The 14,702-nt window shown below is 42.7% G+C and overlaps 1 protein-coding gene across 3 annotated transcripts in view; it reads left to right on the top strand.

Moving 5' to 3' along the window:
• The window catches only part of Tmem241 (transmembrane protein 241), a 96,113-nt gene that overhangs the window by 33,482 nt on the left and 47,929 nt on the right, over positions 1-14,702 (top strand). For 2 of the 3 annotated variants that reach the window (XM_051201217.1, XM_051201218.1), the window contains exons 6-10: positions 3,383-3,408; positions 5,858-5,909; positions 8,692-8,740; positions 10,582-10,627; positions 13,219-13,254. In XM_051201217.1, the coding sequence (XP_051057174.1) occupies positions 3,383-3,408; positions 5,858-5,909; positions 8,692-8,740; positions 10,582-10,627; positions 13,219-13,254 (209 nt within the window). The remainder of the gene's footprint in view (positions 1-3,382; positions 3,409-5,857; positions 5,910-8,691; positions 8,741-10,581; positions 10,628-13,218; positions 13,255-14,702) is intronic. The other variant, XM_051201219.1, reaches the window with a different exon arrangement.

Below are 14,702 nucleotides of genomic sequence, written 5' to 3'. Positions count from 1 at the left end.
GAGGAGTGTCTGACTACCATAAGCTGTCCTTAGACCTGGTGACATGCACCCCTTATCCCCCCCCACCACACTAATAATAAATGTCAAAAGTTATGAGAAAGTCTGGCTTTTTACCCATATATAAACTTTACCATTATGTATAAATGTATAAATTCTAGAGAGTAAAATTGACACCCTGTGATATCTTTCCCAAATTATGAGTTAACTTGATGTAGTCTACAGGTCATTTTTTCACCACACACAGTTAGTTCTATGTGCTCTTTCTCTGTCATTCCCCCCTCCCCCCCATCCCACAAGGAGTCTGGCTATAAGGTAATGGTAGCTGTGGGATTATCCTCACTGCCTGGTATGAGTTAGATTACTGTCACTGGTGGTTTGTTTTACTGTGTATGTTGTTTATACTAAATAGCAAACATTCTACCAGGCCTAAAGTTGAGATGAGAAAAGTACACCTATGACCCTTATGGAGCTTAGCATTGAGTATGGAATATCTGATGTTGACATGTGGGCCAGGATGCCCATAGGATCATATGTGGGCTGCAGCTGGATGCAGGGGACCAGAGACTGCAGGGAAGTCTTTCTAAGGGCTAGATTTGAGTTGAGCTTCATGGGGTGGGTGGGGGTTGCTAGTTGGACCGGAGGAGAAAGTACACTTCAGGTAGGCAGAGGAAGCAACTGGAGGCTGGTGGCTTAAGGTCAGAGAGGCTGTCAGTGAAGGACTGGCAGGCAAGGTATTAAAGGGTCAGGTGTGGAACCAGAATGCTGAGCCCAAACTCCCAAGACCCTGGACAACCTCTTCCCTGCTTTACATCGTGTCTTCGCTGTTGACTCATAATTATACCAGACAATACAGGGAAAGCCCAGTACATACTAAGTGATGCTTGCAGGAAATGAGATAGTCCAGAGTGATTTTAGCCCTGATTGTAACTGTTGTCATGTGACTGTTTCCTTTTAAATGGGTTCTTTCTCACCGTGTAGTTCTGACTAGCCTTGACCTTGTAGTCCTCCCGGACTGGGGATATAGGCCTGTGCTACCACACTCAGCTACCACACTGGGGAGTTGCAACCCCAGACCTTGAGATATAATTGCAAGCGCTTATTCTGGAGCAAACCCTGAATGAGAATGCCCCAGTCGTGTCCAGATCCCTGGGGGCGGAGCTGTGTAATGAGCTTGTATCATGCTTTCACTCTGCTTCTCACTCCTTTAGTCCATCTGAAAGGGTTTGAAATCTTAAAAGGTCTAGGCATGCTAGATTATACCTGTAATCCCGGGTCGCAGGAGGCTGAGGCAGGGGAATTATTTTGAATTCAAGGCCAACCTGAGCTACATGGTAGGTTCCAGGCCAGCCTGAGATACAGAGTGTCTCATGAAAACAAAATAGGGGTGTGTGGTGGTGCCCTCCTGAACCTCAGCTCTGGAAGGTGAATGAGTTCAAGGCCTGCCTGGTATACATGAACAAAACAAAACAAAACCCAGAATAGATAAGATGAAAACAATTACTTAAAACAGACTACCCATCTGAGAGGCTGAACTCTTAGGGACTGGGTAGCTGCATTGTTCTGTGTCATAAGCCCTGTAGGGCTGCTGGGTAGACATGTTATTCATAGCAAAGGTAAACTGGCCCCACAACCCCTGCCCTCTATGCTCACTTTCAGCAAGATTTATAAGGTTTCCACTATATTTAGCTTCTAATATGGCTTGAAAGACAGCACAGTTTACAATAACAGGGTCAAAGATGCAGGTCTTATAAGCCCAGGCACTCTGCCCACTTGCCCATGCTTGCCCATGCTTGCCCATGCTTCCCATGTTCAGAAGATCCCAAAGATACAAGTCGTAGCTTTCTACTTGAATAGGTTCTGCTTGCTAAAAGAACGAAAGCTTGATTACTTACTAATATCTCGGAGAGCAGACTGCAGTCTTGGTCTCAGACTGCACTGGAACTGGCTAGCTTGGGACTTACTTTGTAGCCAACATTGGTCTTGAACCTATTATTCTCCTGCTTTGGACTCTGGAGTGCTGGGGTGACAGGTGTGTGTCACTGTGCCTGGCTTCAGCCCTTTGCTTCTAAGCAACACACTATCTGAATAAGTGTCAAAAATTATAGTTTGTCCCAGATAGTAACATGATCCTGAAATATCCAGAATTAAGCTGCCATTCTTCCTGTCCACTTCATCATTGAACAGAAAAAATCTGTACGACTCTGCTAAAACTCCATTCTTCTGTGCCAAGGGTTAATTTACTTGATTTGTTAAAAAGACTAAGAGTCCAGGTTAGAAGTTCTTTGTTTCAAGGCATTTTAATGCCAGATTTATATTCTCCCAACTTGTTATTTTTCCCTTCTCTTTGTGGATGAGATAAATTGCCCCATCCTCATTTCTGTTTAATTTTTATAGAATAGAAAATGTATAACATTGCTAAGAGTCAGACCAGGATGAATGAAGAGGTATTTAGGGAGACACAGGTGTAACTGTGTGTCTTGATGCATTCCTGTAACAGCTACACAGGAGGCTGAGGCAGGAGGATCATTTGAGTTTAGGAGTTCAAGTGCAGTCTGGGAAACATAGCAAGGCCAACCCCCTCCCCAGAATCATTAAATAAGGGATGGGACGGGAGGTGTGACTTAGGGGTTTAGACCATTTGCTACCTTTGCAGAGACCTGGGTTCTGGTCCCAACACTTACACTGGGTGTCTTAACCTTGTAACTCCAGTTTTAGGAGATCTGATGCCCTCTTCTGGCCTCTGTGGGTATCTGCATGTGTGTAGTACATGTAAAGTCATGCAGACACATACACACACATACACACACTTAAGTAGTAAATAATTTTTTAAAATCAGTAAATAGAGGTTAGTTTCTTCTCTTGTGTAGATCACATTGCTTTCTCTTCATGTCCTTGGATTGGTGTGTAAGATTTAAAAACTGGCACCAGTGTCATCTTGTTCATAAGCAAACACTGTATCTGTGGTCAAAGTGCTTGACAGAGGACTCAGCTGCAGCCCAAGTCATTCTTTGGTCCAAGCAGCAGGAAGCACTATGGAAGCAAGCTCTTTTTAAAGGAAATGAAGACTTATTTATTTATGTATTTTATGTATGTGGCAGTTTTGTGTGCATGCATGTACCCCAGAATAGGGCATTGGATCCTGTAGGACTACAGTTATAGTTATGAGCCACCACTTTTAAGTGCTGGGAATTGAACTCAGGACCTTTGGAAGAGCAGCCAGAGCTCTGAACTGTTAAGCCATCTCTCTAGCCTCTGATAGTGAGCTCTTAAGCCTCCTAAAAATTTGACTTAATAATTTATTTGATTTTTAATCTTAATGTTTTTGTTCAAAGAAACTAAAGTTTTTAAGGCTAATTAATTATGCTTTTTCACTTTCATACAGAAAACATCGCCCACAAAGGTCTGTAGGTAAGTTAAAACACCCGAGGATGTAAGGCTCGTCCTAATTTTAACTCAGCTAGTGAACTGTTGAAGGGAGAATTTATTATGAACAGTCATATATTTGTGCTTTTTAAATTTTTTTTAAATTATTCACCTCTATTTTGCAGTATTTTCCTTTTTGGAGACAGGGTTTCTCTGGGTAGTCCAAGCTGGCCTCAAACTCACAGAGATCCACCTTCCTCTACCTACCAAGTGCTGGGATTAAAGGGTGCAATATTTTCTTCTGAAAGGAAAAACTAACCCGTATTATATTTCTACACTGAGTACACAAAACTTCATTAATTGTGCAATAAGTGATGGAGAACCAAACGAAAATAGCAGAGTGGATCATTCCTGAGTGCACATGTGTGTGCATCCCTTCACACACAAGTCTGTGTGTGCATACACTTACATTTAAAATAATTTGCATCATTGGGTGTCTTATTGGGTTTCTGTTGCTGCAACAAAACATCATGTGACCAGAAAGCAAGTTAGGAGGAGATGGTGTATTCATCTTACTCTTCCATATCGCAGTTCATCCAAAGGAGGTCAGGACAGGAGCTTAAGCAGACAGGAATCTGGAGGCAGGAGCTGATGCAGGGCCTATCAGGAGTGCTACTTACTGGCTTGCTTCCCATGGCTTGCTCAGCCTGCTTTCTTATAGAATCCAAGACCACCGGCCCAAAGATGGCAGTACCCATAATGGGCTGGGCTCTCCTTACCAAATGCCTCAGGAGCACTCAGGAGACAGAGGCAGGTGGATTTATAGAGTTCCAGGATAGTCAGGGCTGTTACACAGAGAAACCCTGTCTCAAAAAGATAAAAAAGCTTTACAGCTGGATCTTATGGAGACATTCTCACATTCTCAACTGGGGTGAGGTTCCCTCCTTTCAGATAAAGTTAACATTAACCTGGGTAGCACATTGGGTCTCTATGATTTTCTATGATAGGGTCTGAATTGTGGTCCAGGGCTGTGATCATAAATGAGATTAAAAATTCCATGCCTCAGGTCCTTAGCAGAGTATGTCCCAAGTCTTTGTACCTTCATGTCCTCGTTCTAACAGTGTCCTGTGGCTTGGACTGCCCCTCCCTCAGCAATGACTAAGAAGCCCCATGCTGAAGGCAGGATACCAATGGAGTTGTACATAAAATAAAAACAATTTTTAAAAAGTATTTTTTAAAAAAGATTAAGCAAAAAGCTTACAGTAAATCCCTACATTTACCTATTTCTACCTTTTTTATTTTTTCTCTTTCTCCATTCTCATTTTATATATGTATGCATATGTATATGCATATATATGTATATATATATATGCCCATGTGTATAAATATAACAGTGTATGTAAGAATATATATTTCATTACTCATATTTTTCTAATCCACTTGAGAATAAGTTGCAAAGACCATAACCCTGTTCTTAAATACTCTAGTGTCAGCCACCCCTGCCCTAACCAGTTACATTAGAAGACTGGCATCGATAAGATGCTCTCGTCTGACACTGAGTCCATGTTTAAATTACCATTTTATCTTTTATAACAATTTTCCCACCAGAATGGTATGTGTCATTCTTATCCTTTAATCTTGGTCAGTTCTTCAACCTTCTCTGTATCTCTTTTTTTTTTTTAACTTGCTTTTCTATTAAGTTTTAAAAACTATAATTATTTATTATGATGTGATGTGTGTGTGTGTGTGTGTGTTGTGTGCACATGTGCTTGTGCCCTGTCATATGTGATGTGTGGAGGTCAAAGAACAACTTACTAGGTTTAGTTCTTTTCTTCTAACTCAAGTCATCAGGCTTGGTGACAAATGCCTTTACCTCCTCAGCCAGCCTGGTCTCATGTTTGTGAAAGTCTGGACCTGTTGTTTGGGTTTGTTGTATTATTTCCTCATGACTCAATTCAAAGCACATAAGAAAGAGATACCAGAGGCTCCGTTCTGTGTCCTGAGTGTGTCTTACCAAGAAGCACATGACAGATACGCCCTGTTATTAGCGATGACATTGAGATCAGTTGTTTAGACAAGGTGGTGGTGAACAAGGCCAGGGACATAATGTACTTTCCATGCTGAATTAATCTAGTGATTGACATGGTTGTGATCTGATCTCCCAGCTTGCCTCTTTCATATCTGGGGGGATTGATAGTGAACAGGAACACTCTAGTTTTCAGGTACTCTGTAAATCCTGGGTTTAGGAACAAGCTAGCTGAGCCACAGAGAAGGAAATACCTGCTTGTCAGCAGAGCACATGACTGAGATGTAGGTAGTAGGACTAGAAGGATGGTCAGGGCAGGGGTGGTCATACAGTCTCTTGGCCACTTGCAGATTCCTCTGTGTGTGTGTGTGTGTGTGTGTGTGTGTGTGTGTTCATCCATGCCACACTCTCTGGGACGTGTTTTGATGTGGAAAGATGAAGCTGTCCGTTTTGTCTGCCTGTCCACAGTGCCCTCTTCCTCGTGGCTGCTGCATTGTGCCTTCCCTTTCAGGATGCGCAGGTACGTCCAGTGAAAAGGTACTGTCAAACACTCTTGTTTCCATGGCTTTCTTGTAGAACCACAATATCCTGGCCTAGCAAAGATGTTCAAAAAGCTATCAAACTGGCGGTGTTGTGGCCCAGCCTATCATTTCTCCAGGCCTCAAACAGTGGCTTCTGGAGGCCTGCTGTCTGACCTGCCTCAGGAACCTATGGTCCCAAACCTAATATCAGCCCAGCTTTGGGCACTCAATCAAAGCTGATTTTCCTTCTCATCCTAAGACAGCTTCTTCTGCAGGGTGTTTTTCACTGGCATTCTGTGCCCAACTGATGAGGATTTAGGGGCCCATCTCATCATCTCATTGCTAGATTTTTCTTTCTTACTTACCTTTTTTTTCTTTCTCCCTGGGTATTCTACCAAATGTCAGGCACTGTGCTTGGATACAAGAATACAGTCAGATATTGCAGCAGATATTGAAGGCCATGTAGAACAAGGGAGAGGGAGCAGGCCTAGGCAACAGATCATTGTAACACACACGGGAGGCCAAGCTGGAAAGCACCTGACTGTAGCTCACAGCTAGGGGTCTTGCCGTATGGCGGGCTCTGTGCCAGTGATTTATGTGCTATTTTATGCTTTATTTTAGAGTCCATAACACAGACTAGGGAAATGGATCATTGGTTAAGTACTTGGCCAGAGTTTGGATTTCCAGTGCCCAAGTTTGCTTGTTTGGTTTTTTCTTTTTGTTGTTGTTTTGTTTTAAAGCTGGGCATGGTGGCACAAGCCCATAATCCCAGTGCAGGGAGAATCTCAGGGACTTCTACTCAACGAACTTCAGGTTTAATTCAAGACCCTGTCTCAAAAATAAGTTGGGCCTCCACATACAGGTGCAGTCATAAGTACCCACATACAAAACATAACAAAAATAAGTTCAGGAAGCAGTGGAGGAATACACCTGCTGTCTGTCTGTCTGTCTCTGGCTTCCCATGTGCACCTATAGGCACATATGTACATGTGCACGTATACACATGCACACCAAAAAGAAAAAAATCTCAACAACAATTTTGAAAGAGTGGGGATTTTTTAAATCTCTATTTTATAATTAAAGAGTTGGTGTGGTCCAGATCAGCTAATAAGTGTGTATTTTAGAATTTTTCCAGAGCTTTGTGACACTGAAACAGGCCTCTCCTGACCAGACTTAAATACAGAAGAGCAGGGTGTTAATAGGAGAGAAAGCAGGGGTGACCTGGGGTGAGGCATGGTTATTCTGGGGTTTATCTGGGAATGCCCTGGGTTCTATTCCCCAGCATTGCCAGAGTAAATTAGTAAAGAAATACAGAGGAAGGAGGGAGTCTCCTTGGCTGAGTTGAAGGGGAAGCATTCATGCTTGGGAAAATGTACCATGTCCTTGTTCGTCAGAATGGGAGGCTGTCGGTATAACTGAAGATGTGCTTGCGGTATCACTGGGGCTTTGGGGAGTCCCTTGGCGGTCACAGATGATACACGGGAAATCTGGGTTTCTTTTTTTTTTTTTTTTAATGGTTTGTTTTTGTTAATTTATTTTTTACATTTCAATCCCAGTCCCCCCTCCCTCCTCTCCTCCCCATGCTTCCCCCCACTCTCCTCCCCTCCCCTCCCATCTCCACGGAGAGGGATAAGGCCTTCCCTAGGAAATCTAAGTCTGTTGAAATCAGGGTTTTTTATTCTTATTAATAAAGATATAAAGAATGAACTGAAACAGAAACTGGAGGGGAATTTTATTAGCGTTTGAAAGACCACCACCACAAATGGATAAGCTGTGCATCTCAGCAGCTGAAGAGAATGCTGGAGAGAAGCAGGTGGTGGTGCCTCCACACTGCTGGTGCAGAGGTCAGCCACAGGGTGGCAGACAGCTGCCATGGTTGAGGAGGAGCAGAGCATTAAAGAAAATTAGGAAACCCAAAGTGTCAGGATGGACAACTTCTAGAAGAAAGAGAAAAAAGAAGAAGGAAATGCATCTTTCTTAGGTTTCTATTGCTGTGAAGAGACACCATGACCACAGCAACTCATAAAGGAAAACATTTAATTGGGGTGACTAGTTTACAGTTCAGAGGTTCAGTCCATTATCATCATGGTGGGACATGGCAGCATGCGCTGAGAGTCCTACAACAGGCAACAGGAAATGGTCTCCAACACTGGGAGTAGCTTGAGCATAGGACACCTCAAAGCCCGCCCCCACAGTGACACACTTCCTCCAACAAGGTAACACCTCCTAATAGTGCTGCTCCCTATGAGCTTATGGGGGCCAGTTACATTCAAACCTCCACATCATCTTTCTGAGTTAGGAAGGGAGACACAGCTGAATCCCATTGCAGCCAGTAGGGACAGTGCTGAGAATGAGAATTCTGGTAAGTAAAATACAGTATCTCATTAAAAGGATAATTATTCCACTGCATGTTTTAAGGTGAACCAGCCTTCCTCAGGAGGTCCTGCATTTCTGTGGGTAGTTCCCTGACAGGTGTAGGACCCACCCAACCAGATTACCTCTTCAGAGAGGAAACAGTGGCATGTCTCCATCTAGAGAGTGGTCCCATTCTTTACCACAACAGTCATAGTGGTCATTGGATGTCATAAATTTACATTTGAACACATGGGGGGTGAGGCAGAGGAGATGCTGGAGAACCAGGAAGATGTTTGGGGAAATGAACTGATTCTATACCCTGGGAAGGTTGCTCTGGAGCTTGCTATGTTCACCTGGTCCTGATTGCTGTATATTTTGTTTGACTATAACTTAGCTTCTCCTTTCCATTTTAATCCTGTGTTACAGTTTGATCCAGATGGATATTTTTGGGCTATAGTTCACTTATTTTGTGTAGGTAAGTTTTTTTTTAAGTATTTATTTAAATAATTAAGGACTGTTATTAAGCTCTTACTGTATAGTCTTTTTTTAATGACCCTATACAATATGAAAATTAAGATATTAAGGTTAAAGTTAAATAGACATTTTCTAGATTTTTTTTTCCTACTTTGTACTTTTCCTCAGATATTTCCAACATAATTTCTCTTTTGTGCCAAACTCTCCTTGGTTTGGGTTTACTTATAATGTTGGTTGGTCCTCTGTAAAAATGGTGGGCTCAATGTCTACAAGGGGGCTCAATAAAGAAACTACTGATGTCACTGTTCCAAGCTCTTTATTGTGGGTTAGAAAGAAAATATTCAGAGGCATCTGGAAGAGTCCAGAGCAGAGAAAGGAAAGCAGGTTGGACATGGTCAGGCTAGGGAATCAGGAGAGCAGGAGAGAAAAGTAGAGATTATGGAAAGAGAGAGCCTAACAGAAAAAGCTCAAGAGGACATCTGAGTAGGAGAGAAAGCCCCAGGGCATGGGGAGTTGTAGGGGGTGGGGATGGTGAGGGGTGAGTATCTGGAAGGGCTCCTTTTGGGGATGGAAAATCAGTTTCACAAGTTCCTAAGGAATGCTTGCTTTATCTAAACCACTGGAAATCGTCCTATATAGTTCAGCTGGAGCTCATTTCTGGACATCCAGGCTTCCTGAAAGATACTCAGAATGTCATGTCTAAAAGTCTTTCAGTAGCAAAAAAAAAAAAAAAAAAAAAAAAAAAAAAGTGAAATTAAAAGACTATCTGATTTCATTTCAAGTCATGACTTCAGTGTTTCTTGTTTGACTTCGTTGCAATCAGAAATCTTAGGGGTTTCCCTTCTCCACATGCATTGGGAAGGACACAAAACTGCACTGTTAGCAGTACCACCTGGTCACTCATGGCCAAGTGCTTCCTGCTGGAGACTGAAGTGCCCCACATTAGCATGGGATTTGCATACCTGCCCCTTTGGGGCTTTTTCTCTGTGAGATTGAGGAGCCAGCCTACCTCCATTTTCAGCTTAAAAACCATCATGTATTAAAGACTAACTAGGCTCATTCCTGTTTATGATTAAACCTCTTTTTCTTGTTTTGTTGTTGTTGTTACTGTTTTTGAGACAGGGTTTCTCTGTGGCTTTGGAGGCTGTCCTGGAACTAGCTCTTATAGACCAGGCTGGTCTGTAACTCACAGAGATCTGCCTGCCTCTGCCTCTGCCTCCCAGTACTGGGATTAAAGGTGTGATCCACCACTGCCCAGCATAAATCCCTGTTTCTTAAGGCTTTGCCCCACCTGTAACCTAATTACAAATGATTCTGTAGTGCCTGTTCCAGGAATGGCAACTATGTCTTTGTTTCAAAAAGTTAATAACCATTTTGCAACTCTACCTTTGTTTAAAAGGGTTGTTATGACTACCTTGTTATGACCACCATGCAATCATATCTTTGTTTCAGGAGGTGTTAGGACTAACTTGTTATGTTCTGTTCCTATAACCCACCTATTCTGCCCACTGAATCTCCCATTTGGAAACCCCCCACCCCTGAGCTATAAAAACCTGTCGTCCTCATGTATAGTGCTGACCTCTCAAACCTCTCCTTGGGGGAGGCAGCCCATATATACAAACAAAAATGTTTGCTTTAATTAATTAATTTGGCCTTGATGATTTGGGTAAGTGGTCTTTCTCCTTTCATCTTTGAGATTAACAAAATAGGGAGAAGGGGCCAGTACCCTTTTGGGGCTTGGGGGCCCAGCTACCTTTTCCCTGTGGCTTTTTCTGCTTTTCTGGAAGTGTGGGCAGCTCCCTAAACAGAAAGTGCCAATGACTCTTGTCTCTTCATATCTAGGGGCTTACAAAATACTTCGGAAGTCCCAGAAGCCCAGTGTGTTAAGGTAAGCTCTTAACAATTGGGGAGTTGGCTGGCTAAAGAGATGAGCCCCACAAGTGATATAGTCTTCCCCCTAAGTGAGTGATGCAGCTAGGAGAGCAGATGTCCCCAAAGCCATCCCTCTTGCTGCTAATTAGGCCACTTACCTCTTGCCACCTGCCTTTAGCAGTATGTGCACAGGCAAGGGGGTGGGGAATAGCCATTTAGGTGGTGATGTAATGAAACACCCATACCCTAGTTGTTCTGGGTGCCACTTGACTGAATCCACCTCAGAAGGGCAACTTCTTTGTTCTTGTTTCCACTGTCCCTAAAATTAGACTCAGTTTATATCTGGAAGTCTTCCTAGCTCCCAGTCTTTGCTGTAGACAGCCAATAAAACAGCTTTGGAGAATGTAAACTTAAAAAAAAAAAAAAAAAGGAAAGGAAAGTGACCTGGGGCTTGAGACTGGCCATCTGGCCCCTGGGTCTGGAGGCCCAGAAAGGAAGGGATGGCTCCCAAGCCAAGGTGCTGTCCCTGTGAGTTTTATCTCTTGGGTCACCCTTTGTTCTTTGAGTGAAGTATTTTTGCATCCAGAAACCAGGAGAGCCAGGTGTGGTTATAAATTCCTATAAATTCCTCTCTGGAAGGAGGATCTACAATTCAAGGCTTGACTAGACCCTACAGAGAAACCATGTCTCAGAAAAAAACAAAGCACATCAAAGTGCATGATGCCCACTTAAATCTGAGGTTGGATGAATAGCACATGGTTCTTAAAGTTTAAGTATATACCATGTGGTATTAGAACATACACTGAGATAAAAGTTTTTAGCTGAATTTTGAATTTACTTGAGTATTCTGGTTTTTTAAAAGGAAATACTGTGTTATGGTAAGCATACATGAGATGTGCTTGTGCCACAGTTTGTATGCAGGTGAAAAGATAGCTTTTGGAAGTCAGTTTTCTCCTTCTACCATCAGTTCCTAGAGAGCAACCTGAGGGCCTCAGGACAGCAGTGCCAGCTGAGCCACCTCACAGGCCCTGGATTTGTCTGCTAAGGAAGCCATTGCATCCAGTGGTCTAAGACACTAGATAGAGCTGACACTCTTGTGAAAGTAGCCAACACACAGGGGGAAACAGCTGGCCCAGGTGAAGTGTGTATTAGCACTAAACTAGCAATTGTGTGGAAGGTTAGAATTCGAATTTCCTGCTTCCTTGACAGTTGCTTGCATGTCCACTGCTGCAGTGGGCTCTGCCACTCTAGCCTGACTCCTGGTTTGAGGGAGCTGGTTTATTCTTTACTTACCTGGATAACTAACTTGAAATGAAAACATACTTTGTTTGGTCCTGAAAAGTATTAGGTTTTGTTTGTTTGTTTGTTTTTTATTTGTTTTGCCATGTCAGTAATCTAATTTTCCTTCCCTCCTCCCTCCCCCCACCTCCTTTCTTTCTTTTATTGAAATACTGTGTGAGATCTTTTCTCATACAATATATCCTGATTGTAGTTTCTCCCAGTTTCTCTGCACTTCCCCTCAGGACCTATTTATCCCCTTTCTGTCTCTCATTAGAAAAGAACAGGCTTCTATGAGATAACAAACAAATACATTAAGATGAAGCAAAATCTTTTATTTTGAATCTGGACACAGGAACGCAAAAGGAGAGAAAAAAGTCCCGAAAGCAGGCACTAGAGTCAGAGACCTGTTCAGTCTCACAGTCAGGAGTCCCATAAAAACACTAAGCTAGCATCGATAATATAGACTCAGGTGAAGGCCCCGTGTTTGCAGCTCCAGTCTCTGGGAGTTAGTATGCACCTTGCTTAGCTGATTCAGAGAGCCTTGTTCTCCTGGTGTCTTCCAGCTCTTCCATGGAATTCCCCAAGCTCTGCGGGGAAAGATTTGATAGAGACCTCCAATTTAGACTCTCTCTGCATGATGTCTGCCTGTGGGTCTCTGCTGCTGGAGGACGCCTCTCTGATGATGATGATGGACAAGACAGTGATCTATGAGTATAGCATAGTATCACCAGGAATCAGTTTTTTCGATCTGTCTACCTACCTATCTACCTACCTACGTACCTACCTACCTATCATCTATCTATTGGCCAGTTGTGTTTGGTTTTATCCTTAGGGAAAACTGTTTTGGTTTTACCTTAGATATTTGCCTTAGGACTATCTAGTCCCTGGTTCTTGGTTGGGTATGGTTTCCTTCTTGTGGAGTGGGCCTTAAGTCAAATCAGGCAATCATTAGCTGCTCTCACAGTCCTGAGCCACCATTGATGCCTTAGAATATTTTGCAGGCAGGACAAATTGTAGGTGAAAAGTTTTGTGTCTGGGTTGGTATCCACATTTCTCTTTCTGTGGTTTGCAGAATCCCTTCCCAAACCAAAATGATGAGAATGTAGAGGTGAGACACCATGTAGGCACCAGCTCTCCATATTCAATGAGTTGTGTGAAATTTAAAAAGTTATTTCTGGTCAAATGGAAGAATTGGACTTAAATACAAAGCACTTCTCCTTGGATAATTTATGAAATCAGTAACTTATATGTAGAATTTATTAATAGAGGATAATGACTTCTTTCTATTATTTTATTAGTCTTATCTTTTTTTCTCTAATTTCTCAGTGACATTGACCAGCAGTACTTAAACTATATATTCAGGTAAGACAGAATTTATATTTTTCAAGAATAATGTATATCTTGCTTAGAGATGAGTTTTTGTTTTCCAGTAAGATTTTGAATAAACAATTTTAAACAAGTTGGCCTGCTAGGGAAGCAAGTTTAAAATTTTGTGAGTTGATCACACTCTGAAGAATGCAAAGTTGTCCTGCCCTTAGCCCAGACAAGAGGAGCCTGTTTGGTCTTGAGCTTCAGAGGCCCCACCCTCTCCCTGGAGGGTGAATGATACTTGTTTTGGTGCCCACACCTTTGCTTCTAGACTGCATCCTGAATCTCCCATACAAGTGGTCCTGACCTTGGCTTTTGTCTTGGCCCTCATGTTTTCAATACTCCAACACAAACACACACACACACACACACACACACACACACAACCTGGTTCAGAACAGAGAGCCAGAGGCCAGATCCCTCTGATGTGAAGTGTCAGTCACTAATTTAGACTTTAGGCTGCTTGTATGGTGTATTTATTAAGGTGGTTAGTCAGGTCTGAAGCTTAATCTATAATCTTTTAGGCATGGCATATGGACTCCTGTGTGCGCCCTTACCCCGGCCGGGCAGAGGACAGGTCATCCTGCTGTATCATACAGCTCAGGATGGCTCTTGGGTTTTAGCAGCCTTAGGCTATCTGATGTTGAGAAAGTGAGACTTGCTGCTGGGGATCCAAGTGTGCCTGACATACAGACTTATCAGTGGCAGGACTGGGTTGCCTTAGCACTTGGTGGCAATGATTTTTGATGATGTTTGATGGGAGATGTCCTTCTGTATATATATTTCTCTTATTGATTGATGAATAAAAACACTGCTTGGCCAATAGCCAGGTGAAAGGACAGGCCAGGCTACAAGTAGAAGGCATGAGGAGAGAGGGGGAGGCTGTGGAGAGATGCCATGTAGCAGAGGAAGGAGTAACAGGTCTGGACCCTTCTCTGGTAAGATAAGATCACATGGAAATACTTAGATTAATAGAAATGGGTTAATAATTAAAACAGAGCTAGCCAATAAGAAGTCCTAGCCATCAGCCAACAGTTTTAGAATTAATACAGCACCCATGTGTTTATTTGGGGCAAAGTGGCTGTGGGACCAGGCTGGAAAGAAACTCCAGCAATAGGTAGTTACTTGACTTACAACTTCAGTACTCACTGCAGCTCCATTTTCACAGAAATCTCCTGTTGTACAACTCAGCCCAGCAATTATTAAAACACCTGTTAGTATTTTGATTTTTAATTAGGTTGTATGTGTTTGACACCAAAAGAGGGTGTCAGATCTTCTGGAGTTAGAGTTATAGATGGTTGTGAGCCTCCTGATATATGGATGCTAGGAATTGAACTCAGGTCCTCTGCAGTACACACTAACCACTGAGCCAGCTCTCCAGCACATGTTTTAATGTAAAATTCACTCTAAGCATGGCTGTTCAATACCTTTACCCTCAACAA

The sequence above is a fragment of the Phodopus roborovskii genome, unplaced genomic scaffold (genome assembly GCF_943737965.1).
Source record: "Phodopus roborovskii unplaced genomic scaffold, PHOROB, whole genome shotgun sequence".
Taxonomy (NCBI): Eukaryota; Metazoa; Chordata; class Mammalia; order Rodentia; family Cricetidae; genus Phodopus; species Phodopus roborovskii.
This window is presented reverse-complemented; position numbering and strand designations above follow the sequence as displayed.